The 25,907-nt window shown below is 45.8% G+C and overlaps 1 protein-coding gene across 3 annotated transcripts in view; it reads right to left on the bottom strand.

Annotated features, from left to right (window-relative positions):
• GABRA2 (gamma-aminobutyric acid type A receptor subunit alpha2) overlaps positions 1-25,907 on the bottom strand; it is a 554,383-nt gene that overhangs the window by 296,423 nt on the left and 232,053 nt on the right. For all 3 annotated transcript variants that reach the window (XM_069201731.1, XM_069201726.1, XM_069201732.1), the window contains exon 4: positions 900-967. In XM_069201731.1, the coding sequence (XP_069057832.1) occupies positions 900-967 (68 nt within the window). The remainder of the gene's footprint in view (positions 1-899; positions 968-25,907) is intronic.

Below are 25,907 nucleotides of genomic sequence, written 5' to 3'. Positions count from 1 at the left end.
CGTTGTGCAAAGTTAGTAAAAGATTTTTCTGACGTGAATGAGAATTCTTCGACTGAAGCTATAAAGAATTATTCGTGGTTAGAAACTGTTTATAATGACTTCCCTTCTGGAGCGGCAAACATTATGGGAGCAGATTCTGCGTCAGAAGATACCTTTGTTAAGAATGACAATCCTACACGGGAAGTGGATGACGATCCTACACAGGAAGTGGAAGTTTCTGACAACTATTTGGATCACCATGAAAAGAATGGAACTTATAGAAGCAAACTGGGTAGAAATATTAAGAAACCATTGCATTTAAAGGACTATATCGTAGATTAGATGTTTCTTATTTGTAATTTTGTTGTTCATTTTTATATATATATATATATATATATTTTTTTTTTTTTGTGGATTTTCTTCTAAGGGGGGGAAGATGTGTTATGTAATGTGTTTTACTTGTAGGAATATAGAGTTATGTAGAATGTTATGAATTAAAAGAATGTTGGGTTGGAATAGAATGTGAAGGGTTGGAAGGGAGGCAGTTGGAGATTACCGGGGTGGCAGACAGAGGTCTTGGAGGTGTTGGCGTGTATCTACAACTTAAATAAACTATAGTTACTGGATACGGCGTTTCCGTGCATTGATACAACACAAGATCTCATGGAAAAGACTGCGAGGAGAACTCAGATAACTTTGTGCCTGAAATAATACGTTTGAAATTCAGGACTGTAATCAAATTTGCCTGAAAACATCAAATCTGAAATGTGGAATGTAGAGAGGATTTCACTTACAACTAAAACAACTTCTTAGGGAAATATTGCTTGCCACAGGTTGAGTATGCCACAGACTTTCATTTTTATGAAACCTACACTTCTTTAAAATATATTTAAATGTATGCATTTAGTTGTTTGACTCACCATATCAGTATCAGAAACTGGCCCAAAGCTGGTCACATAGATATCAGTATGGACTTCTGTTACCCTGTCTGATATAAAAATAAAGAAGCGTTAAAAGACTAATTTTTAGGAACACATTAACAATGCAGTTTGTCTTTACGAATAATTGAGGTCGCAGGCCGCACCTCCAAATTACAAAAGTGGATTGGAGGTTTCATGTTCAATGGACAGCCAAGAACGAACTATGATTTGCACCAGTATTATAATTAATTAGCTACACATATCCACAACATATGTTTCTAAAGACAAATGTTAATACTAAATGTTTCCTGAACAATATTTTGTGATAAAATAAAACTTAAATCTAAGTTCCATTCCAAAAAAAGTGAACTGGTCAATGACATAAGGTTCTAGTACAATAGGTGTCAGAACCAGGGGGCATATTTATGAGCCCCTAGTGCCACCGGAATGTCACTTTTCCTAATGCTCCGGTGGCGCTATGCCTTGGGCCATATTTACAAGGTGGAGTTAAGCTACTTTTTGTGGTTTAATGCCACCTTGTAAATACAACCCCTTCACACGCAGTCCTTTGCATGGAAGGGGCGTGCAATGGGTGTTGCTGTGGGCACTGCCAATTTTGGTGCAGCACCCAGCTGCGCCACCTTTCAGTAAATCTGGTCCTAGGTACATAAACAAATACATAGACCAGCCCACATCTGTTCACCAATAGGAAGGGAGTGAACTATGTTCCAAACTACCTTTATGGATAGCTTGCGTGATATAGAGCAGTAGGGCAGACGTGATTGCAGTTTGGAGTGAGATAATTCATGGTACAGCCCATGGATGTGACACCTCCATGGGGAGGGTGAGAGAGGAAGGAGATCTAGTAGGATGAGAGGAACTACTGGGCTGGAGTGGCCTCACTAGTTGAACACACAGTGTGTGGATATAGGGATGTAATATGACTATGGACTGTGGCAGTGAAGAAGAATGAGGTATTACATATAGAGAGTTGAATCCATGAAATTACTGGCACATGTAAAATATTCAGCCATTACAGCAACATACACACTGGAAGGCAGAGAGAATATAAAAACATAGGGAATCGACTTTAAAATCGGAAGGCAAGGGAAATCCAATGCTTTTAAAAAAGAAAGAGGATTTGTAAAGCAAATGAAACAATATTAAATTATATCCTAGAAGATAACTGTCCTACACAGCTCAATAGAAAAATAGGCTAGAACTGAGAAACATTAATACTACTCGGACTGCCTTTGCATCTGCAAAATTAAGAAGAAGCAAGGAAAAATAACAAGAAAAGATTTTAAAAATGGCATAAAAAGAAGACACAGGGCATATGTATAAAGGTTAATGACAAAAGGGAGAGAAAATAACATATGAAACAAAGATAAGAAAGTCAGTCAGGCTCCACAGAAAGCATGCTAAGAAATGGGAAATGGCCCTAAGGCTCATGTAACATAGTAAGCAGTACAGAAGCAGCCAATGGAAAATCAAATATTCAAAAGGAAGTATAGTAAAAAGATTATTCTAAGATACATCCTCATAGTGCAGCCTGCAGACAACCATCAGTTGTGATGAGAGCACAAACATAAAGGGGGTCATTACAACATTGGCGGTAAAAGGCGCTTACCGCCATGCAGAAGACCGCCAATACACAGCCGCCACGGCGGCATTCCGCCCCAGCTATTATGACACACATTTTGGAATCCGCCGAAATTCAGACACCCACACAAGACCGCCACACCAAAGGTCAGTGATAAACTGGCGGAAACAAATCCTCCACCTCCACGCCAACAGAAACACGCCCATGCTATTACGACCCACGAATCCACGCGGCGGTGTTTCAACCGTGGTATTCCATTGGCGGTACACACCGCTGCGCTCAAAATACACACACAGCTCCAAAACACCGCCACATTGGACAATTCTAAATACACATACCTGACACACATACAAACAACACACCCACACACCCAATACAATATAAAACACACACCCACATCACACACAAACCCCTACGACCAAAAATTTGAGACGAAGGCGACAGAGAGAGAGCACAGAATAGACAACCCCACTACACAGAGGCACACATCACCATCACCCACACAACATCCACGCACAAAACACCACACACCACTACACTCACCACAACCATCACCACATACACCACCCCACACATCACCCACACCACCCCATGTCACGCCAAAGACACCCCCGCTTCTCCGAGGAAGAGCTCAGGGTCATGGTGGAGGAAATCGTCCGGGTAGAGCCACAGCTATTTGGCTCACAGGTACAGCACACATCAATAGCCAGGAAGATGGAGTTATGGCGCAGAATAGTGGACAGGGTGAACGCCGTGGGACAGCACCCAAGAAACAGGGAGGACATCAGGAAGAGGTGGAACGACCTACGGGAGAAGGTGCGTTCAACGGTCTCCAGGCACAACATCGCGGTACAGCGGACTGGCGGCGGACCCCCACCTCCTCCCCCACAACTAACAACATGGGAGGAGCAAGTCTTGACCATCTTGCATCCTGAGGGCCTCGCAGGAGTCGTTGGAGGATAGGACACTGGTAAGTCAATTTTTAACTATCATATCCCCCACCCTACCTGCATGCTATCACACATCCCCTCCCTCACCCCCTCCCCTATCACTACAACTCCTCACTAATGTACTAATATCACAAACCACCCATCCCAAAACCAAGCCCTGCATGACACAACTAAGCATGAGCACCCCTCACTAAAGCATGCTGCACATACCCAGTACACCCTCCCAACCATGACCACACAACCCCACACACAGGAATGCTTGCACTGGGGTACACAAACACCCACCAATTGCACACCATTACACACACACTTGCAATAATCTATCTCTTATGCCCCTGCAGGAACCCAAAGGACCATCACCACACCAGAGGGTCCAGACAACACCACTCCATCCCCAGAAGAGGCCCACAGTGACAAGAGCAGCTCTGCCCTACGGTATCCTGATGACCAGCCTGGACCATCGTGGGCCTCGGGACAGTCGGTTCCCCTTGCACAGGCACAGCCCAACACCGACCTTCCACCCTCTGGTAACACCAGCACAGCACCCACCCAGCGGGCCCAAACGTCCCTACCCAAGACAGGTCAATCAGCGGTATGTCCACCACTACAGGGAACCCAGGCTAACCCACCACCCCAACAACAACAGGGACCTGGGGGCAGTGGTAGTGGGCACACGGTCCAGGGGACGGAGGGACAGGAACACAGGGGAACTGGGAGGGCTGCTGTGCGGCAGGGGGCGGACAGGCCAAGGGAACCCACTCTCCACGAGGCCCTCTCCTCCATCATGGGAGCATACCACCACTCCCAGGAGACGATGGCGACGGTCCTGGACAAGTTGCAGGAGACCCTGTGCCTGCAGAACGAACTGTATTTGGGGTTCAGGGAGGAGCTCAGGACCATCAGCTCCGCCCTGGGCACCATCGTAGGGGAGCTGACGGACATACAGCAGACCTTGAGGGACAACGTGGCACTCCAACGGGCCCCTGACACTAGCCAGGACGATGAAATGCCCACCACCTCCGCCGGCGCTAGTGGACAGGACTCCCCGCCACAGGACCAACACACCAGCACCCCACCCCCTGCAGACGGACAACCACCACGCAAGCGGTCCCTGAGATCCAGGAACAGGACAGAGCAAGATGGCAAGACCCCCGCCAGGAAATGAGACCACCCTGATTGTCCTACCACTGTCCCACTTTGTTACCCTGTCCATACTTAAACTGCCCCAGCTCCACTTCCTATGCCCAGATGGGCAGTGCACCTGTGAGACTAATAGACTGGACTCTGCCATGGACATTCCTCTGCCATCACCCATCCTCATTTTACAACCCCCTCCCATTTCTGAGCACTTCAATAAACACCCTTGAAACACAAAACAATCTGGAGTCAGTCTGTGATTTAGTAAAAATGTATCATCAATGACAGTGTCATAATGGGTTTACCATTGTAAAGCTAACATACCTATGTCACACGTCACAAGCCCTTGAAGGATGCAAGCAGTTGACACGTAGGTAACCACACCTGTGAAACCGTAATGGAAGGGTACAATGCAGTTACCAAATACTGGTTGAAAAAGACAAACAGGATAGAGGTAGACGTGTGAAAGTTAATGTAATGCTAAAAATGAAAATGTTCTCACCTGTGTCTCACTGGAAATATTGCTCTATGACTGACTCCCTGTTGTCGTTGTCTTCTTCCTCAGCTTCATCCTCATCACTGTCCACAGGCTCCACAGACTCCACCGGTGCTACAACACCGTCATCTGGATCATCCTCCTGCAGAAAAGGCACCTGGCGTCGCAAAGCCAAATTATGGAGCATGTAGCAGGCGATGATGATGTCGCACACCTTCTTCGGTGAGTAGAATAGGGATCCACCTGTCATATGGAGGCACCTGAACCTGGCCTTCAGGACGCCGAAGGTGTGTTCGATCACCTTCCTAGCCCGCCCAGGGGCCTCATTGTACCGTTCCTCTGCCCTGGTCCTGGGATTCCTCACTGGGGTCAATAGCCAGGACAGGTTGGGGTAACCAGAGTCCCGCAATAGCCATACACGGTGCCTCTGGAGTTGACCCATCATATCAGGGATGCTGCTATTCCGCAGGATGTAGGCGTCATGCACTGAGCCTGGGAACATAGCATTTACCTTGGAGATGTGCTGGTCTGCCAAACAGACCATCTGTACATTCATGGAATGATAACTCTTCCGGTTCCTGTACACCTGTTCACTCCTGTGGGGGGGGACCAGAGCTACATGGGTCCCATCAATAGCACCTATGACGTTTGGGGTATGTCCAAGGGCATAGAAGTCACCTTTCACTGTAGGCAAATCCTCCACCTGAGGGAAATGATGTATCTCCTTACGTGTTTCAGCAGGGCAGACAACACTCTGGACAACACATTGGAAAACATAGGCTGGGACATCCCTGATGCCATGGCCACTGTTGTCTGAAAAGAGCCACTTGCAAGGAAATGGAGCACTGACAGCACCTGCACGTCAGGGGGGATTCCAGTCGGATGGCGGATTGGTGACATCAGGTCTGGCTCCAACTGGGTACATAGTTCCTGGATTGTGGCACGGTCAAACCGGTAGGTTACGATGACATGTCTCTCTTCCATTGTCAACAGGTCCACCAGTGGTGAGTACACTGGAGGATTCCGACATCTTCTCATATGTCCCAGCTGACGGTGCCTACGAAGGACAACAGCGAAGAACCAGTCATTAATCCTCCAGGTATGTACCCACAGTTACACACAAGACTACACCACTCACTAAACCCTTCCTGTATGTGTGTTGAGTGTAGGCCTAGCTATGTGTGACGCAGTAGTAAATGAAGCCATGTGGGCCCCTGAAATGGCGGATGCCTGACCTCTAAAGTGGGACAATGGGATTGTGGGGTAACTGCGCTGGCGTTGCACACTGTCGCGGGTAGGCGGTCGTAGACTGCGGCGCAATGCTGCATTGGTTAACATTGGACCCTATGGGTCCCAGGAGCCAATGAACAGGTGCGCTGGCGGTGATGATGCGCACCGCCGCGGACGTCACCGCCGCGGACATCACTGCTATTTTCTATCTGTTCAATCACTAGATACCTGACCTTCGACAGGAGAGGACCTACACTGCAAGTGCTGCTGTGACTTCGGTCTGGAAGCGACGATGGCTGCTCCGTCTGGGGAAAGGGCCCCTGCCTTCAATGCACAGGAGTTGGAGAAACTGGTAGACGGGGTCCTCCCCCAGTACACGCTATTCTATGGTCCTCCAGACCAACAGGTTAGTACAGAGGGAGCACGTTGTATGGGCCAGGCCTGGGTGGAGAGGGCTGGTTGGAAGAGGGAAGGGGGCAGAGTTCATAGAACATTAATGCATGTGAATGAATGGGCCAAATGGCCAGAGGAGGGAGGGGGCCACTCACAACGACGGTGCAGTTGGTAATGACTGTTCCTCTTCTCTTGTGCATGTCATGTAGGTCAGCGCCCACCAGAAGAGGGACATCTGGCGTGCCATCGCCAAGGAGGTCCGGACCCTGGGGGCCCACCAGAGACGGGGCACCCACTGCCGGAAGAGATGGGAGGACATTCGCCGCTGCAGCAAGAAGATGGTGGAGGCTCAGCTGGGGATGTCCTCCCAACGTGTGAGGGGTGCCCGTCGCACCATGAACCCCCTGATGTTCCGGATCCTGGCAGTGGCCTACCCGGAGTTGGATGGGTGCTCGAGGGCATCACAGCAGACACAAGGGGGCGAGTACAACCTCATTCTGCGGACTTTGCGTGCAGTGGAGGTGTCTGGGTGGGGGAGGTGGGCTGTGGGTGTCCCTAGGCGAGGGCGAGTTAGGTAGGCAAGGCCTCTCCGTAATGTAGGCTATGTGGAACTCTACCCCACCTCAGCAGAGTGCCAAGTCGAGGTATAGTTTCCCATGTGGCATCCATGTGCGCAGATGTCCACCATTGCCATGTAGGCCATATCCCAGAAATTGCATGTGCAGAGGGCAGGAGCACGGCGTAATGCAGGGGGCTGCTGCGTTTGTCTTGTCCGCCAACGGTAGCGGTATGCCATGCACTAAAACTCTCTTTCTACTGTCTACCCCCCCTATTTCGGCTCTTCCTGTCCTTTTGTACATCAGCATCAACAGGCGGAGGTACAGTGGCACCAGAGCATGAGGGAGCTGCATCCCACATGGCCATGGAGGGCCACACCACGGACTCTGAATGCACCAGTGGGACAGAGGGCGAGGGGAGCTTCACGTCGGCCACCGGATCACCAACCAGCGACACGGACTCGTTCGACGATGTGGGCTCCCTTGTGGTGGCGGCACCATCTGTGCCCCCACCTCTACAGGTACAGCCGCCCCCTCCCCTATCAGCCCCGCCCTCCCAGCAGCCTCTCAGCGTTCGCCCCGGCCCGCTCACCCAGGAGGTTGGGCATCACCTTCGCCCCAGGCACCTCAGGCCCTGCCCCAGTCACCCCTGCTGCCCTCAGTGAGGAGGCCATTGACCTCCTCAGGCCACTCACTGTTGGGCAGTCTACCATTGTGAATGCCATCCAGGGTGTAGAACGAGAGTTGCAACACGGTAATGCATTCCTAGAGGGCATTCATTCTGGTCAGGCTGTCCTTCAGCGAACCCTGCAATCTCTGGCCTCAGCACTGATGGCAGCCATTGTCCCTGTGTCTAGCCTCCCCCCTCCAACTTCCTCCACCCAGACCCAATCTCCTGTACCCCAGCCCATCCCAAGCACACCTACAGACCAGCATGCACACAAGTCAACACACACAAGTAGCTCAAGCAAACATAGGCACCACACACACCACAGGCACTCACGCAAGCCTCACCCACGTATAGACACAGCAACATCCACTGCCTCCACTGTGTCCACCTCCTCCTCTTCTCCCTCCTCCCTCCCAGTCTCGTCTACACACACAGCTGCATGCACCACATCTACAGCCACCATGAATCGCACCAGGACACCCAGCACCACAAGCCGCTCACCTGCACTCACCACCTCCACTGCCATTTACACGTCCCCTGTGTCCTCTCCCAGTGTGTCTGTGACGCCCCCTCCCAAAGTACACAAATGCCGGCAATCACTCACCCAACATCCATCCACCTCACGACAGCCTCCAGTACCTGCACCTGCACCTAAAACAGCTAAAGTGACACCTCCGACAACCACCTCCTCTTCCTCCACTCCCAGACCCCCTCCAGCTACCCATCCCAGTGTTCGTCAGAAACTGTTGACCTTATTGCCCCCACCCCCCTTCCAATTCATCAGTCCCGTTGTAGCGCCTCAGCCAAAACGCCTCCAATACCAGTGGTGCCTGTTCAAGGTTTGTGGAGTGCACCGGCCACCAGGGAAGGCAGTAGGACCCGGAGCCAAGGCACTGGCAGCCCACCCCTGTAAAGGCTCTAAAATTGGAGAGTGGACGACGGGACCGTGTTAAGACTCCTGGTGGAAAAACAACTGACATGGGTTCCAAGGGGATTGGAGAGTCAGCTGTGACTCCACCAAAGGTGGGGAAGGCCCAGAGGAAGTCTGCCCAGCCTGTTGTGAGTGTCACGGCGGAGAAGTGCGCCATCATTTCCGGCGGTCGAGACACAACCGCCAGCACCGTCGTCACTGGTCCAGAGACCAACGCCAGAGTCACAGCCCAGGAGGGCCCAAGTATCGTCACTGGTCAGGAGACCACCGCCAGAGTCACAGCCCAGGAGGGCCCAAGTATCGTCACTGGTCCAGAGACCCCGCCGGAGTCACAGCCCAGGAGGGCCCAAGTATCGTCACTGGTCAGGAGACCACCGCCAGAGTCACAGCCCAGGAGGGCCCAAGTATCGTCACTGGTCAGGAGACCACCGCCAGAGTCACAGCCCAGGAGGGCCCAAGTATCGTCACTGGTTAGGAGACCACCGCCACCGCCGGAGTCATTGCCCAGGAGGGCACAAGTATCGTCAGTGGTCAGGAGACCACCGCCAGAGTCACAGCCCAGGAGGGCCCAAGTATCATCACTGGTCCAGAGACCACCGCCAGAGTCACAGCCCAGGAGGGCCCAAGTATCGTCACTGGTCAGGAGACCACCGCCACCACCGGAGGCATTGCCCAGGAGGGCACAAGTATCGTCACTGGTAAGGAGACGACCGCCACCGCCGGAGTCATTGCCCAGGAGGGCACAAGTATCGTCAGTGGTCAGGAGACCACCGCCAGAGTCACAGCCCAGGAGGGCCCAAATATCGTCACTGGTCCAGAGACCACCGCCAGAGTCACAGCCCAGGAGGGCCCAAGTATCATCAATGGTCAGGAGACCACCGCGACCGCCAGAGTCAGTGCCCTGGAGGGCCCCGGCTGCCACAGCCCCGCTGGGCAATGATGAAACGTCATGCCACACACCAATGTCCAGTGTAGAGAACATCATGCCACACACCAATGTCCAGTGTAGAAGACGTCATGCCACACACCAATGTCCAGTGTAGAGAACGTCATTCCACACACCAATTTCCAGTGTAGAGAACGTCATGCCACACACCAATGTCCTTATCAGAACCGCCATGTCAAAGCACCACTGAACAGTCCTGAACCACCATGTCAAAGCACCGCTGAACAGGGCAAAGACCGCCATGGCAAAGCACTGCTGAACAGTCCTGAACCGCCATGTCAAAGCACCGCTGAACAGGGCAAAGACCGCCATGGCAAAGCACCACTGAACAGTCCTGAACCGCCATGTCAAAGCACCGCTGAACAGGGCAAAGTCCGCCATGGCAAAGCACCGCTGAACAGTCCTGAACCAGCACCGCTGAACAGGGCAAAGACCGCCATGGTAAAGCACTGCTGAACAGTCCTGAACCGGCATGTCAAAGCACCGCTAAACAGGGCAAAGACCGCCATGGCAAAGCACCGCTGAACAGTGCAAGCACCGGGTAGGAATGAATGGACCGCCACATCAGGCATCCTTATCCCATGTGCAGTTGGGACAGTAACAGGACACGACCTTTCATGGGGAGACTCATCCAGTCTGGGCACCAGTCCCCCCAGTACCAGTAGAGACCTGCATCAACTTGAGAGACTGTGGCTTTGCACTCCCCAGGATGGAACAGTGGGCAAACCACCCACTGTAGAGACTTGAGAGACTGTGGCTTTGCACTCCCCAGGATGGAACAGTGGGCAAACCACCCACTGTAGAGACTTGAGAAACTGTGGCTTTGCACTCCCCAGGATGGCATAAATGGGCATGGAGCCCCGTCGTGGATTTGGCTTTGCACTCCTCCGGCTGAGGTGCCTCCCCTTCCCTTCCCCCTGAGGTGCCTGTAATATTTCTATCTGATGCCCCAGCAGTGTTCTCTCCGATTGTGGTCAGGTATCGTTTGTGGGCCTCGCCCATGCATTTTTGGACTGATGGTGCACGGACATTGTTATGTACATATCTGCACTACTTATCGTATTGTATATAATTATGACCGATTTTCAAATATATATCTGTATATTTTTGTATGACATGTATATTGGCACATTACATTGTTTGACCGATTTTCGCTTTGTGTTTTCATTCTTCTGGGGGGATTGTGGGTTGTTACTGTGATTTTTTGTGAATGTATTGGTGTGTATGTTGTAATATGCGAGGGTTGGGGTGGGGGTCCCCCTAACTTTTGCCTCCCCCCTCCCCCGTGTCGTAGGTGCAGTGCGCACCGTTGTCTTCGGCGCCTACGTAGCTGTTGGTCATAGAGGAGCAGAAACACAAGGGCAGGGAGTATTTGGAGTTCCGGCTCCATGGAGTCGTCGTTCCTCGTGGGATGTGTTGAGGTGTTTTCCCATAGCAAAAGCTGTTACCGCCGTGTTTTTATCTACGGTGAATCCGCCCCGGAAAAGGTGGCGGATTGGCGGGTTGTAATACTGTGGGCGGTACATTGTCTCCCGCCTGTCTGTTGCATGTGACCGCCACGCTGCTTGTCTGTACCGCTGTGGCTGGCGGTGTGTTAAAGTGGCTGTCTTTGTTGGCGGTTTCCGCCAGGGTCATAATTCCTTTTTTTTGTCCGCAGGACTGTTTGCGGTATTTCCGCAGCTTTAGCACCGTCCGCCAGGGTTGTAATGACCACCAAAATGTTTTACCTACACCTTTAAATGACAACAGAAATAAGGCTGGAATCTGCAAAAGCATAGAACGGTTATTGCAAACATGACATTTGAATGTAATTTGGTTAAAAAAAAACAGTCAACACAGTGGATGCAAGTACACTGATGTCAAAATCAAGATGCTTAGGTTCTCATTACGAGTCAGGCAGAGGGGTGGGTAGTGCCACCTTGCCTGAGTGGGTGACCCCGATTTACTGGTTGTGAAATGCTGTAAAACCTATAGCCTTCCTATCCCTCCCCCATACCTTGATCTCACAAGGGACAGAGATTGCCTCCAGATCTCCAGTTGTCACCTAGCAAACCACTTCCACCCATAGCAGCAAGGCCAGGCGAGAATGAGCGCCACACAGCACAGCCATGCATCAGGTGCTAAGGCCCGGGACTGAAATCATTCTCAATCAGCCCCAACCAAAATGATCGAGGTAGCCAATGCTCCTCCTATCTACCTGGGTGTACCCCACACCACCTGCGACCCCCCTACAGTCTTCCAATCTGCACTGGTCCCCCGTTCCTAGTCAGCAACTTCTCAGAGTGTTGATGAGGCTGCAACTGGGACTCAATAAAAGGCACAAGCAGGTAAGGAAAGAAGAGCAGGTCTGCACAGGGTACAGATCATTTATCGTTACTCAAGAAGGACATGGAAGAGCTGAAAAGTTTAAACTAATAAAAGAACGAGGGTTCCTATCATAACTAATATGTTTGAAGTGGTCCTGCTTATCAAGTCTGCTTATAGATCATAGGTTTCTTTCAACAGTTTTTCTATGGCCCTATTTAAAACAATTTCTACATTGGGCTGAGCTCAACAATAAAGCCATATTGGAATGGATGCAAGCCAATAGAAAAACAATGTTATAACTGCTTGATGATGAACTATGGAACAAATTACATGGTTATTATTATGACATGTTTTGTGATGTATAAGTGGGTAATACAAAAACTACAAATAAGTTAAAACATATGAACCACTAACATATGAAGCACCAAAGTTATATGTATTAGTGGACTCCTTAAGGGAGTCTATTGTCAAAAGTAAACCGGTTCTCGAAATAATACGTACACTGGGGTATTGTGGAAATAGGTGGACTTAGCTCATTTAAGTAACAGACAGTTTGGAATTAGAACATGTTAGAAATGGAGTCTTTGGTTGACAGTCAGGTTATCCCCTGTTCAAGCAAGGACCCTCACTCTAGTCAGAGTAAAAGAGAATCACCCTCAGCTAAACCCTGTTTACTCCCTTGGTAGCTTGGCAGAGCAGTAGGCTTAACTTGAGAGTGCTGGGTGTAAAGTATATGTACCAACACACACAGTAACTTAATGTAAACAGTACAAAATGACACAACACCAGTTCAGAACAATAGGAAATATGTATCTAAACAAAACAAGACCAAAACGACAAAACTCTGACGTACACAAGTCAAGTTATGAATTTTTAAAAATTAAACTCAAAAATAGCACTTTGAAACACGAAATGCTTCGATGAGGTGTTAACACGTCGTTGTGACGGAGTCCTAACCAACAAGCCAATACCAGCAGCGCCGGACACGGAGTCACGTAGACGCCCAAGTACAGTGCCTTTGGTGAAGAGTGAAAACAAGTCGATGGGCGAAGTCGGGGATCGCAAAGTCCACGCGAAACTTTTAATCTGCGCACTTCAAGCGGCGTCGGTCACTTCCACAGAGTCATGGACTTCAGCGGGGCTGCAGTGGCGTCGGGCCTGCGAATGTCGTTGCGTTCCAGCGAAGATCACAGAGTCGGTTGCAGGTGGCGTCACTGGATTCAGAAGCGGCGTCGGTCCGAAGTCGTCCGATGTTGATTTCTTTGGATTTCCACCAGCTTTCCATTCAAGGGCCCAGGGACTGGATAGGGCACCACTTGTCAGAGCAGGAGTCCCTCCAGAGACTCCAGGTGCTGGCAGAGAGAAGTCATTGCTGTCCCTGTGACTTAAAACAACAGGAGGCAAGCTCTAAATCAAGCCCTGGGAGATTTCTTCACAAGATGGAAGGCACACAAAGTCCAGTCTTTGCCCTCTTACTCTGGCAGAAGCAGCAACGGCAGGATAGCTCCACAACACACAGTCAAAGGCAGGGCAGCACTTCTCCTCAGCTCTTCAGCTCTTCTCCAGGCAGAGGTTCCTTTTGATGTCCAGAAGTGATCTAAAGTCTGTGGTTTTTGGTGCCTTCTTATACCCAATTTCTCCTTTGAAGTAGACCTACTTCAAAGTAAAGTCTCTTGTGAATGTAAAATCCTGCCTTGCCCAGACCAGGCCCCAGACACTCACCAGAGGGTCGGAGACTGCATTGTGTGAGGACAGGCACAGCCCTTTCAGGTGTAAGTGACCACTCTTCCCCTCCCTCCTAGCACAGCTGGCTCATCAGGAAATGCAGGCTACACCCCAGCTTCCTTTGTGTCACTGTCTAGTGTGAGGTGCAACCAGCCCAACTGTCAAACTGACCCAGACAGGGAATCCAGAAACAGGCAGAGTCACAGAAATGGTATAAGCAAGAAAATGCTCACTTTCTAAAAGTGGCATTTTCAAACACACAATCTTAAAATCAACTTTACTAAAAGATGTATTTTTAAATTGTGAGCTCAGAGACCCCAAACTCCAGATGTCCATCCGCTCCCAAAGGGAATCTACACTTTAATCATATTTAAAGGTAGCCCCCATGTTAACCTATGAGAAGGACATGGCTTGCAACAGTGAAAAACGAATTTAGCAATATTTCACTGTCAGGACATATAAAACACATTACTATATGTCCTACCTTAACCATACACTGCACCCTGCCCTTGCCAAGTCGAATTTACAGTTAAAACTGCACACACAGACACTGCAGTGTCAGGTCTGAGACATGATTACAAAGCTACTTATGTGGGTGGCACAACCAGTGCTACAGGCCCACTGGTAGCATTTGATTTACAGGCCCTGGCACCTCCAGTGCACTTTACTAGGAACTTACAAGTAAATCAAATATGGGAATCATGGATAAACCAATTACATACAATTTACACAGACAGCATATGCACTTTGGCACTGGTTAACAGTGGTAAAGTGCTCAGAGTTCAAAAGCCAACAGCAACAGGTCAGAAAAAATAGGAGGCAGGAGGCAAAAAGATTGGGGATGACCCTGCATAAGCAAAAAGGTCCAACAGAACACCATTCAGAATGCAAGAAAATCCTGAATTTTATGGCAGCAACAGATGAAAAAATTGTCAACCGGGAGAAACACAAACTTAAAATGTTTGGAGACCAGAAACAAGAAGAGAAGAATGAATCAACTGGTCGAGATCCGAGAATGATGAACAAAATCCACATTCTCATTGAATCACATGATGGGGAAATAAAAGAATTAGGGGAAGCCCTCAGAGGCTGAAAGGTGGGAAAATATTATCTTCTCATTAACTGATATGACAGGCACACGACAGACATTCCAAAATACACTGAAAATGACTAAGCGGAGCGATTGATGCCTAACTAATATTTTTTATTTATTTATTTTACAGATCTCAATATTGCATGGTTACCAAGGTATAGATGTGCTTTACAGGTTACATGGACAGGTAACATAAATGGCATGTAAGTCTAGAAGAAGTTGTCCAGTAATAAAAGAATAACCGACATTTAACTACAAGGTATTACCATGCAGATAAAACAGAACATACTATGGAAGAATCCTAAGGGGAGCATTAGGGGTTCGGTGAACTGCCACCAAATCTCAGATGTACTGAACACTATGAGCGCCAATTTTTTGGAAGCCAACTGGTGCGATATAATTATAATTTGGAGCATTTTTATGTAGTTGTGCCTAGATATTGTAACTGGTATGCTACTGCTATATACTTTACATAATTCCTAAATTAAGTCTGTCTGCGCTGTGCTATAGCCACGATTCCTGACCACTCCTGCAAATAAATATTTTTTCAGTAGAAGCAAGGACAGGGTTTACAAGAGAAGAAATGTCCTTTTGAAGGCAGGGCCAGGCTATTTTTTTCATAATCCCAACCACAATCTGACACCCAGCAGCCTTGAAAGTAGCCTTGAAAAACATGACTATATGAGAGGGGAAGTAGGGGCTCAACTGAAGGGTTTTAGCCAGAATGGATATGAGTAGTGTCAAACCAGTAGGTCTTGTAGGTAGTCACAGAGAGGGATGCTACAACATTTTCAAGTCAACCAGAAGACATTATTTTGGAAGTACTCTAGTGCCAAAGAATCCAGAAAAAAACAAGAAAACAACAAGGAATGCTGGAAGCAGTATAGATATCGTTCCAGAAAACAGCCATTGTGCAAGTATACGACTCTCAAAATAGGTGTTGTGTTTATGCCATCGTTTTCTTGGTACCAAAACCAGATGGAAATACAGGCTTGTTCTTGACTTAAAGTGTCTCAAAACGTTTGTGCATTATATACCCTTCCGAATGTTTACTTTACAAAAGTGATATCAAATCTGTCAAAACAAGACTTTCCAGAAAATAGGAGTTTGCATATTCCCATGCCCCAATTAGGGAGGACAGTCAGCAGTTTCTGTGATTTTTAATTTAAAAAAAAACAATTTTGGTTCAGACCATTCCCTTTTGATCTGGTCTCATCCCCAGAGCATTCACAAAGGTACTAGCTCAAATAATTTTTTGTCACAATTGCAAGGTATTCTGTAGTTTCCATACTTGTTTCACCTATCTGGAGGTTCTGGGATTCATAATGAACTATCAGACATCCAGCCTAACACCAGAGCAGTTAAAGACATTCATTGGTGCACTCATAGACACACAGAAGGGGGAAATGTCCTTGTTGTTCCTCAGATATCATCACTGCAGTTTGTGAACGCCAGACAATGGTTCAGGGATTAAGGCCAGCAGTTTATCTGTGGTCCCTCGGGAACATCATTACTTGAAATCTGTGGCTTATAATTTGCTAGATCACTGGTCCCAAATGGCAGAGGAATACAATAGGCTGATTCCAGTTTCAAGGGAGAAAAAGGGCCACTTACAGTGGTAGTTGAAAGTGGCAAATTTGAGGAAGGGGTTTTACTTTTAGTACTCAAGTCCAAGAGTTATAACATCTGACACAAGTCCATAGGGATGGACTCTCGACGGCTTGGAAGAAAGGGGAAGTATGTCAGTGGCAAAGAGAGGGAACTCCACGAATTTAAAGGGGTTGATGGCAATAAGGAATGCCATTCAAAGGTTTGCACCACATATATTGGACACCTCAATGCTGGTAAAAACAGACAACCAGATGGCAAAAGTCAGTGGGCACGAGGTGGCATGAGAAACAAGGAGTTGGTGAAGATAGCTATGGAATTTTTTACATGAGCGCAGGCTCACGTTATAGCAATGTATATTCTCGGAGTGGAGACTATTCAGTGGGACAGGTTGAGCCTTAAACTACCAACTTCAATCCCATACCATCAGAACAGGGAGACCTTCCAGGCTATAGTGGGGGCATTAGGAAGTTCATATTTGGACCTGGTCTATGCCCTTTTACCTCAATTCTGTTCAGAGACTTAGCATCAGGATGTTTGGGCAGTGGGCACAATGTCATATCAGTGGTCGTCAAGGATCTGTTTTCATTCGCTCCAAAACCTCTCTTTCCGAGGGTATTAATGAAGATTTGGAGGGACAGGTACAAGTAATGCTACTGGCTCTTTTTTGGCCCAGAAGTCCCTGGTTGCCAATGCTGACCCTGTTAGTGGAGGGTCGATATCTTCATGTTCCTCTTCAACCCTCACCCCTTAAGTCTCCTTCCCGATCAGTGTTACAGTTAAAGACTTTGTGTATCATGACCTGAAGATTGAAGGGTAAGCCCTCCAGGGCTTAGGGTGTTGAGACATATTTATAATATTGTTCCTTTAGTTTTCAAGCTAGTGAAGAGCTGTAAGTTGTAAAGATCAGTGACCCATTCTCCTACAGCTGACCAGGATTTGTCTGTGATTCTAAAGGGTTTGCAAGACAAGCTGTTTTAATCACAAGAGACTGCAGGTGTGGCTTGGGTCTCAGTCAAAGTGGTATTATCTTTACGAATAACATCAAGCAAGATATTGTGGGAGACAAATGCATTGGTAATAAACTGTCCTAGCCTAAATGTTCTTCCAGATAGAACGGTTTTGAGACCTGGGCCAAGTTCACGCCTAAGTCCCAGAAGCAATTTCAGCATTCACAGGAGGTTTCCCTGTGAGTGTAGGTGATGTTTTAAACTTGGGCTTCCTGAGCTCATCGTTCCAGTCAGATTCTCTTCCTCCCATCATGGCACCGATAAATGGCACTTTAAGAACAGTGAGAGAAAGAAAATACAAACTACGTTTTGGGGAATATTGGATGTGGGATAGTGTTGGCAGGGGAACATAGTCTCACATATTAGAACTAGGACGAGGAGCTCTTGATTTGTAATAATGAAGGATACTGGTGAGTTACATGTTCAATAGAACATATGAGAAAAAAACGGATGCATCCGAATGCACAGAGAATAATAAATTTTGGTTTGCTTCATAGTGTAAACTACAGTGGTGTGTTATTTACACATGAAGTATCTACTCCTCTCCACACGGTGGAACCTACCTTCATAAATTAAATGCGGTTATTTAAAATAGTATTCTGGAGTACGAATATTGTTAATTAATTACGGAATCAATGGAACGCATCATAATTGTAATTGTAATTGCAAAATTCCAATTATTGTAACTGAGAATCTAAGACCTCAATTACAGCGATACAATCTTTGCTACGATTCTTTGGGATTAAGTGCCATAAGCAAAAAAGCATATGCACTTTTCCTTTTCATGATTTCCTCCACATAATGAATTAGAAAAGATAGCTAACTGAAATGTTCACAAAAAAGGTTTAATTTACAGGCGTTTCACCAATACAATTACCCTCCTTGAAAAATAACAAAGGGCTACTTATAAAGGACAGGTTATATTTCTTAGCCTGAGTGCGAAATGTTATGAAATTACACTTGGCTAATAATATATATATATATATATATATATATATATATATATATATATATATATATATAACCCCTATTACGCGCTTTCTATAGTTTCATTTTATCTCTGTGTCCCATTTTTCTCTTTCATTTCTTTTTTATTCTAAATTTGGTTTTGAATGCAGCGTTGCTCGCCTTTGATGCTTAATATCACCTTTTTATCTTCATCCAACTGAAAACCATTTTGATTCTTGACATGCGCTAATCTTTATCAGCCATCTGCAGGAAGCAGACCTTTTGGGTTAGGTTGCAGACTGCAATCAGAAAGAACACGCTAACTTCCAGGACTCGAGCTGTCTTGTTTGGACACGAACGCGGTACACCCTTTTGCTACCCATTCTTGTATTCATGTCTACCATTGCCCATAGCTCCCCTTGGGCTCCACGTTGGGAAACAGTACGTCCAATGTCAGATGGATTTAATAGAACTATTTGGGATCTATCTATAATCCCATTGTTGAAGCTTAAAAATACAAAGGCCCATATTTATACTTTTTTAGTGCCTCACTTGCGTCATTTTTTGACGCAGAAGCGGCGCAAACTTACAAAATACAAGCCCATATTTATACCTTTTTAGCGCCGCATTTGCACCGCTTTTTGATGCAAAATCGGCGCAAACTTACAAAATACCATTGTATTTTGTAAATTTGCGCCAATTTTGCATCAAAAAGCGGCGCTAATGCGGCGCTAAAAAATATAAATATGGGCCATATTTGTATTTTGTAAGTTTGCGCCACATTTGTGTCAAAAAGCGGCGCAAATGCGGCGCTAAAAAGGTATAAATATGGGCCAAAGAGTCCCCTATTACATGCTGAGGCTTTATGGAGATTACGTTAGAGTTGAGATTTAACTTGTCTCATCTAATAGGATCATGCCGGAATCGTTAATCCCAAATGGTTTTTACCATCGTGTTTTGAAGCTGATAATAGGACAGAAGAACGATTGTGCCTATTTGTTGTATGTCATTTTATTGTGGCTCTGCTTTGTTTGTTTGCTGTGTAGTATTGCAATGTGATTTTATTGTGTTACAATTGTTGTTGTGTTCCGTTTTGACACTTTTGTTGTGATATGTCCTGTGAAATTTTAATTGTGTTCTAATGTTGCTTTGCATATGCTATTATGTTATGTTCCGTTGTTGACTTTACATAGGTCAACAAATGCTGCTACATTTAAAACCAGAAAAATCGTGTGCCTTCAACGTTCACTACAGGGTGCAATTGATTTGATTCTCCACTGCTGTGAAATGTTCGCAGTTTACAGCAGCTTCCACAATTTGTAGGAGTGATTGGAATATATAAAAGAAATGTGAACTAATGTTTTTTAGTTATTAGTGCCCATTTGCTCTACTTGAATAATGGATCTAATTGTTTCCCAAAACTTTTAAAGAAATACATTTTAAAACGACTACTTCTCCAGTGAGAATACTATAAAAAAGGTGGTAACAATTTTCCAAGGGTGTAAGGTCAGGAAGTGTTTTTGCCTGCTCTCAAAAATATTTGGATGGCACATCTCCTTGGCAAGACAATGAGGCATGTCAGAATATGCTTAATACTGCATGTGATAATCACGCCAAAACTAAGAAAAGGAACTAACACACAGTGTGGCAATAAGCAGATGTAACTGTGAAGAGGAACATCTATAATGATGAGATGATGGCACCCAGTGGGAGGAAGGCTGTTATCAGTGGTTATAGTATCTGAATTAAGGTCTTTATGGTCTCAATAGTGAAAAAAGAGAAGGTGGCATTACAAGGGTCAACGTATGATTTGATCAAGACGTATACTGTGGCACGGAAAAAGCTGCTGAAAAATGATCAGTAAATATGTGATGCCGTGTGTTGGCAAAACCATTTGGATTAAGATGCGTGTAGTAGTTCAAAAATGAGCTGGTGAAACATTTTGAGGCTATAAACTCTGATTGTAAAAGGTAAAACAAAAACCGTTCTTGTCTCAGACCTTAGGAAATTTTAGCAGTAGTAACGAAGTCAATTTGCTGACTGAATGATGTAGAGCCACAAAATCCACAGAGGTTGTCAGATCAAATAAAACAAGTGGCAGTGGCTTTTTCTGTTGTCATCTGTTATGGACTGTTATATATGCATTTCCTTCTGTGAAGTACTTTTTCTGAACAGACATTCTCAAAGTTTATTAGAGAGAGGAGGGTCCCCAATGAATTAAAGACATACATGTTTTCGTTGCACAGATGACGGAGACATTTTATCAGATTCCTGACTAGTCCCTAGCATACTAGATTGAAATGTATGTAATCCCGCAGCACTGGTGACCCTGGAAACAACTGTATTGAAGACTGGTGAAATGTTGCTGCTTTGTGCTTTTCTCGACTTCTCCTTATACGTTTCCCCTGTAGAGTGAGCTTGTAATAAATCAGGATGTGTGACTAGGAATCTTCTCTCTCAGCAACCTTTATAATGATATCTGGTAGAAAGTATGTGAGAAGAGAGATGTTTTATTCAGAAAGTTCCTTCTGTCCGAATGGCATGACAAACAAGTATGGATGGACCTGTCTGCTCAAATCATCCTTGGCATATTGACCACGTGATTAAGGCAATTTACTAAGCTATTGTCCCAGTATTTCTTTTATCAAATCGTGGCAGCCATGGCATGCTATTTAGATACTTTTGTAACCTATTGTAGGCAGAATTAATACCCACTGATAACTGAATAACTTTCTGGAAGAAAAAAATATTAGAATAAGTGGTTTTAGAAACTTTAATAATATAGTTCCCAGCGTGTTTACTAGAAATATTAGGAAGTGCTTCAGCAGTAGTGCATATCTTTACAAAAAAAGATGTTTTTAAATGAGTAGAGGACATTTCTTGACAAAAAGGAATACATGTCTGGGCATTATAGGTTTCAGTTATAGTGAATGTGAGAAAGTGGGGCATTAGTTGAAGTGGCTAGGAGTCTGCTGCAAAAAATAATGGCACTAATCCTTCGGTCGCAGTAATTTAGATTTGAGCTTAAACTGTGGTAGTTGTAGCACAGACAAGACAGGCTTAATTTAGGAGAAATGTGTAACATAATTTCCAGTATCCAAACAGTTAAAAACATCGAAAACACAATACAATAAATAAACATGCCACTCAATTTATAAAAATAGAGAACATTTTAATGAGCAAGTGGCGCAAAAATTACAAAATCTGATTTTGAAAACTCAAGATATGATTTTTCAAATGTTTCAGATGTTTCTAGCTTTAAAAAAAATACTACGCACAAGTTCAAAGGTTACTTTCTAACATAGTTGTTTTTTTGGTGGCAAAGTCGTTGTTGATGAGATCGTCAGAGGGTTGGAGTCCCAGCTGGATCTGAACAGAGGCTGGTTGACGGTGGTTGGCTGAAAAGCAGGTCATCGGTGGGAGCCTTGGCTCCAGTGTAAAGTTTGAGGCTCTCAATGGCAACAGCAGGAAAACTCTGAGCAGGCAAAGTTTGAAGTCCTGGCCCAAGAAGGTGTTGTGATCTATAGGGTGCTTCTCAGTGTTGGTCCCGGTGAATACTTCTACGTTCAGACTTAAAACCTTTTATGGAAGTTAGGATCCTTTCAGCAAGGCAAAACAGCAGGCTGAATCTGCCCCACAGTTCGACATCGCTACTGCGACTCAGCAGCAGTCCAGTGGTGGCTTCTGTTGCTTTTTATGAAAGTTCAAATTAAGTCTTTAAGTGTCCTGTCTTGCAATTGTAAAGGGAGAAAGAGTATACTCCAACACACCCAATGGTACAGGACTTTTTGGGCATCACCTGGGGCTGGACTTAACCTCACAGAACGCACCGGCAGAGTACAGGGCAAAGCCAGTTAGAACTGGTCAGCTGACTCAGCAGAAATGTGGGCTTCTTGTAGCTTTTGCTATCCTGGAGCTGAACATGAGATGCGCCAACGAGCACTTGGAGTCCATTATTCTGTCAAGGGTACAAGTGTACAAGTGGGAAACAGGTTCAACCCTTGGGGTTTCACTCCACAGCTTTAATGGCAGGTGCAGTCCTTTTTCTGTCTTCCGCAGGTCCAGAGGTGTTTTAGGAGGGTACTGAGGGTGCTACTTGAATGCCCCCTGCCAGGCTATGAGGGGAGAACATCTGGCCACTCACCAAACCAATGGACTAAAAGTTCCTAGGGGAGCCCCTACTCACTTTTGCAGCACCTCCTCTGTGTTTTAGTGTAATCTATCCTATGTTGCCCTTCTCTACCTAAAGCTGATATGGCAGAACATGTCTTCCATTGCGAGCTCTGGTCACAAACACTGAGGTGTCTCCTGGGGAAATGAGAAACTTCCCCTGCAAACCAGTTCTGAAACAGTCTTCCCCCCTAATGGGATTGGTGCCACTCTGGCTACTTGGATAATGGCAGGGCAGGCCTAGGTGTGAGTTACATTTGCATGTCACAGGCAATGCCCCTTTGAAGCTTGTGCAGTCGCAGCTCATCCTTCAAGCCATCCTGTCAGGAGGGGTCACACCTCTTCCTAGCCAAGGACCTTTTGTTACCTTTCTTGGGTGCCGCTTACACTTCCCTGCAGTGAGGCAGCAGGCTGCCAGGTGACAGTTCAGACTTTTCTCTAAAAGGGCTACTAGTGGCTTTAGACAGGACAATGCTAACTTCTATAAAATTCGACTTGACAATTACATTGTATTTAAAATTAATATTAATTTGAATTTTTTGAAACTTGGTAGTAGCTATTCCCAATCTGAAGATATGCAATATAAGGAAACACAGTGTTTCTTTTGTGAGAGAGCCAGACTTACCAAAGTAAACAAAAAAAGGAATTTGGATATTTTTCACTGCTAAGACATGTGCCCCACTTTTTAAAATATCAAGCACCCCGCACAATGGTCATTTAGTGCCTACCTTAGGAGTGACTTATTGAAAAGGGAGGGTGCAGGCCTGGCAAAGAGTGTTTTTTGCAGGTCAAATTTACACGTTTAAAACTGCACACTCAGACAACAGGGGTAGGCCTGAATACTTGATTTGCCTTGTAACTTTAGTGAAGGCAAAATAAGTGTAGCAGTCCACTAGTGACTTTTAACGGACCTGTGTTGCATATAATATAGGTAAGTTACATGGACCATTTAGGATCTTTTATCAACTCCTGCAAGTTCTTAGGGGTTAGAGCAATTGCACTTGGGCCTGGTTAGCAGGTTCCCAGTGTAAAGAGTCCAAAAACCAACAGCATCAGTCCAAGAAAATGGGGGCGATCATGAAAAAGAAGCATTTTCCTACAGTGAATCTGTAGTCTTTTCACTAAATTAATTATACAGTGAATGCTGGATAAGATAATGTGTCAAAAAACTATACCTTGTATTCAGTGCTTAATTTGTAAATGAAAAGGTGCCGGTGCCCAAAGCCCTCTTCTTAAACACGCGGCTACTGCAATTAAATGTGTGAACATAGAATACTGAGTTGGCATAATCCTGAAGCAATCTCTGGCCTCTTCAATCCATATAAAGCCACTCCCTGCCCCTTCAGCTCACTCTCGCAGCTTTCTAATTTCTCCTTTTGTGACGCTTTTTAATTTTTCCCTTCATCTGTCTTTCCCATATGTGTCTTTTGCTCACAGCAAATGCTTGAGGCCGAAGAATAAGCCCCGGCCCTCAAAAATAAGTGCCGGTGCTCAGCACCGGAAACAACAAGCACAAATTAAGCACTGCTTGTATTTCAGTTGTGACAGTATACATTTTTAGTTTTTTTTCAGTTATTTGATTTGAAGCCTCAACTCCTCATCCAGCTGACAGACCTCCTCAACAACCTTTAGAAAGTTATTGAACAGATGAGGAGAAGATAACTGTGCAAACACTGCACACAAGTACAATAATTAATGGCAGTACATGTTGACATTTGCTCTATCGACCCTGAAAGTGTTGAGAGATGAGGAAAAAATAGGCAAAGGAAAAATCAACAAAAGATAAGGAACCCCATTTCTATATGCAAGAAATCTACCTGGCAAGTCTTAGCAGAGACAGAAAAGGAAGGAGAAAAAGAAAGGGGGGAGAAAGACCACACATGTGATCGGAATTGCATCAGTTTATATTATTGCTATGATGCACGCTTTCTCAGACATTTTAATCTTATTTATGGAATGTGACTTTGGTAATGTCCCGTGATTTGTACCAGGAATACCAGACCTGGCTTTGCAGTGACAGCTGGTGGTCCTGCTCCCAGCTGTGAAAAGACTCCTTATTGGCTAGTGTTATTTAAGTCAACTGTCTGCTATTCACAATGAGCTGTGACTGAATTTCCCACATCACCTGACAAAGGGGGTCACATGTTTGCTCACACACAACTACTCTTCAGAGACATGCATATGATCAGAGATATAAAAATAGTGTTCTCTGTAATATTTTAAAAAATACAATACAATTACACAAATAAAGAATGTAGAGACCTAATTCAATTTCAAATACTATGATTGGACACATGTCAATGAATGCCAAGAAAGCTAGAAAACAGAGAAAGAGAGAAAAAAATAACTTTGAGGCATAACTTTACCACTGCTAACCGGTGCTAGAGTGCTTGTGCTCTCTCCCCTAAACATGATAATATTGGCTTATCCTCAATTAGTATATTTAGTTTACTTATAAATCCCTAGTAAAGTGCACTACATGTGCCCAGGGCTTGTAAATGAAATACTACTTGTGGACCGGAAGCAATGATTGTGCTACCCACTTAAGTAGCCCTTCAACCAGTTCTCAGGCCTGCATTGTAGAGTCTGTGTGTGCAGTTCTACACTGCCACGAAGACCTGGCAAAAGAACTTTGTGCCAGGACCAAACTCTCCCTTTTTACACATATACATCACACCTAAGGTAGGCCCTGGGCACCCCAGAGAACAGGGAGCACTGTATCCAAGAGGCAGAAAATGTACCTTTAAGTTTTACATGTCCTGGCAGTGAAAAACTCCCAACGTCGTTTTTCACTACAACAAGGCCTATCTCTCCCATGGGATAACATTGGATTACCTTTTTACCCATTATAAATTCAATTCACAATCTAGAAGACATAAACATTTTGAGTTTGGTGTCTCTGAAATCACAATTCAAAAACACAACTTATGGTGATGCTCAGATTTTAAATTGCAATTCTGAAAATGCCACATTTTGAAAGCTAGCATTTTCTGACTTTAGCCATTTGGTGCCTGCTGCCTGACTCTCATCTCTTTTGTATGGGGTAGGTAACAGCTAGGCGTTATGTTTTTCCTCTAGACCACCTCACACAATGTGAGCTTAGGTGTAATTTGATCGGCCATCCTCGGAGGATGGGAAGGAGGAGCTGGTCACAGACTCACTTACACCTGAATAGGCTGTGTCCTGTCCACACAAGGGGCTGCATAGCCCCCTACAGTGAGTCTGGAACCAGGG

This window comes from Pleurodeles waltl, chromosome 1_2, assembly GCF_031143425.1.
Source record: "Pleurodeles waltl isolate 20211129_DDA chromosome 1_2, aPleWal1.hap1.20221129, whole genome shotgun sequence".
Taxonomy (NCBI): domain Eukaryota; kingdom Metazoa; phylum Chordata; class Amphibia; order Caudata; family Salamandridae; genus Pleurodeles; species Pleurodeles waltl.
The sequence above is the reverse complement of the archived record's forward strand: the minus strand, read 5'-3'. Positions and strand labels throughout refer to the sequence as shown.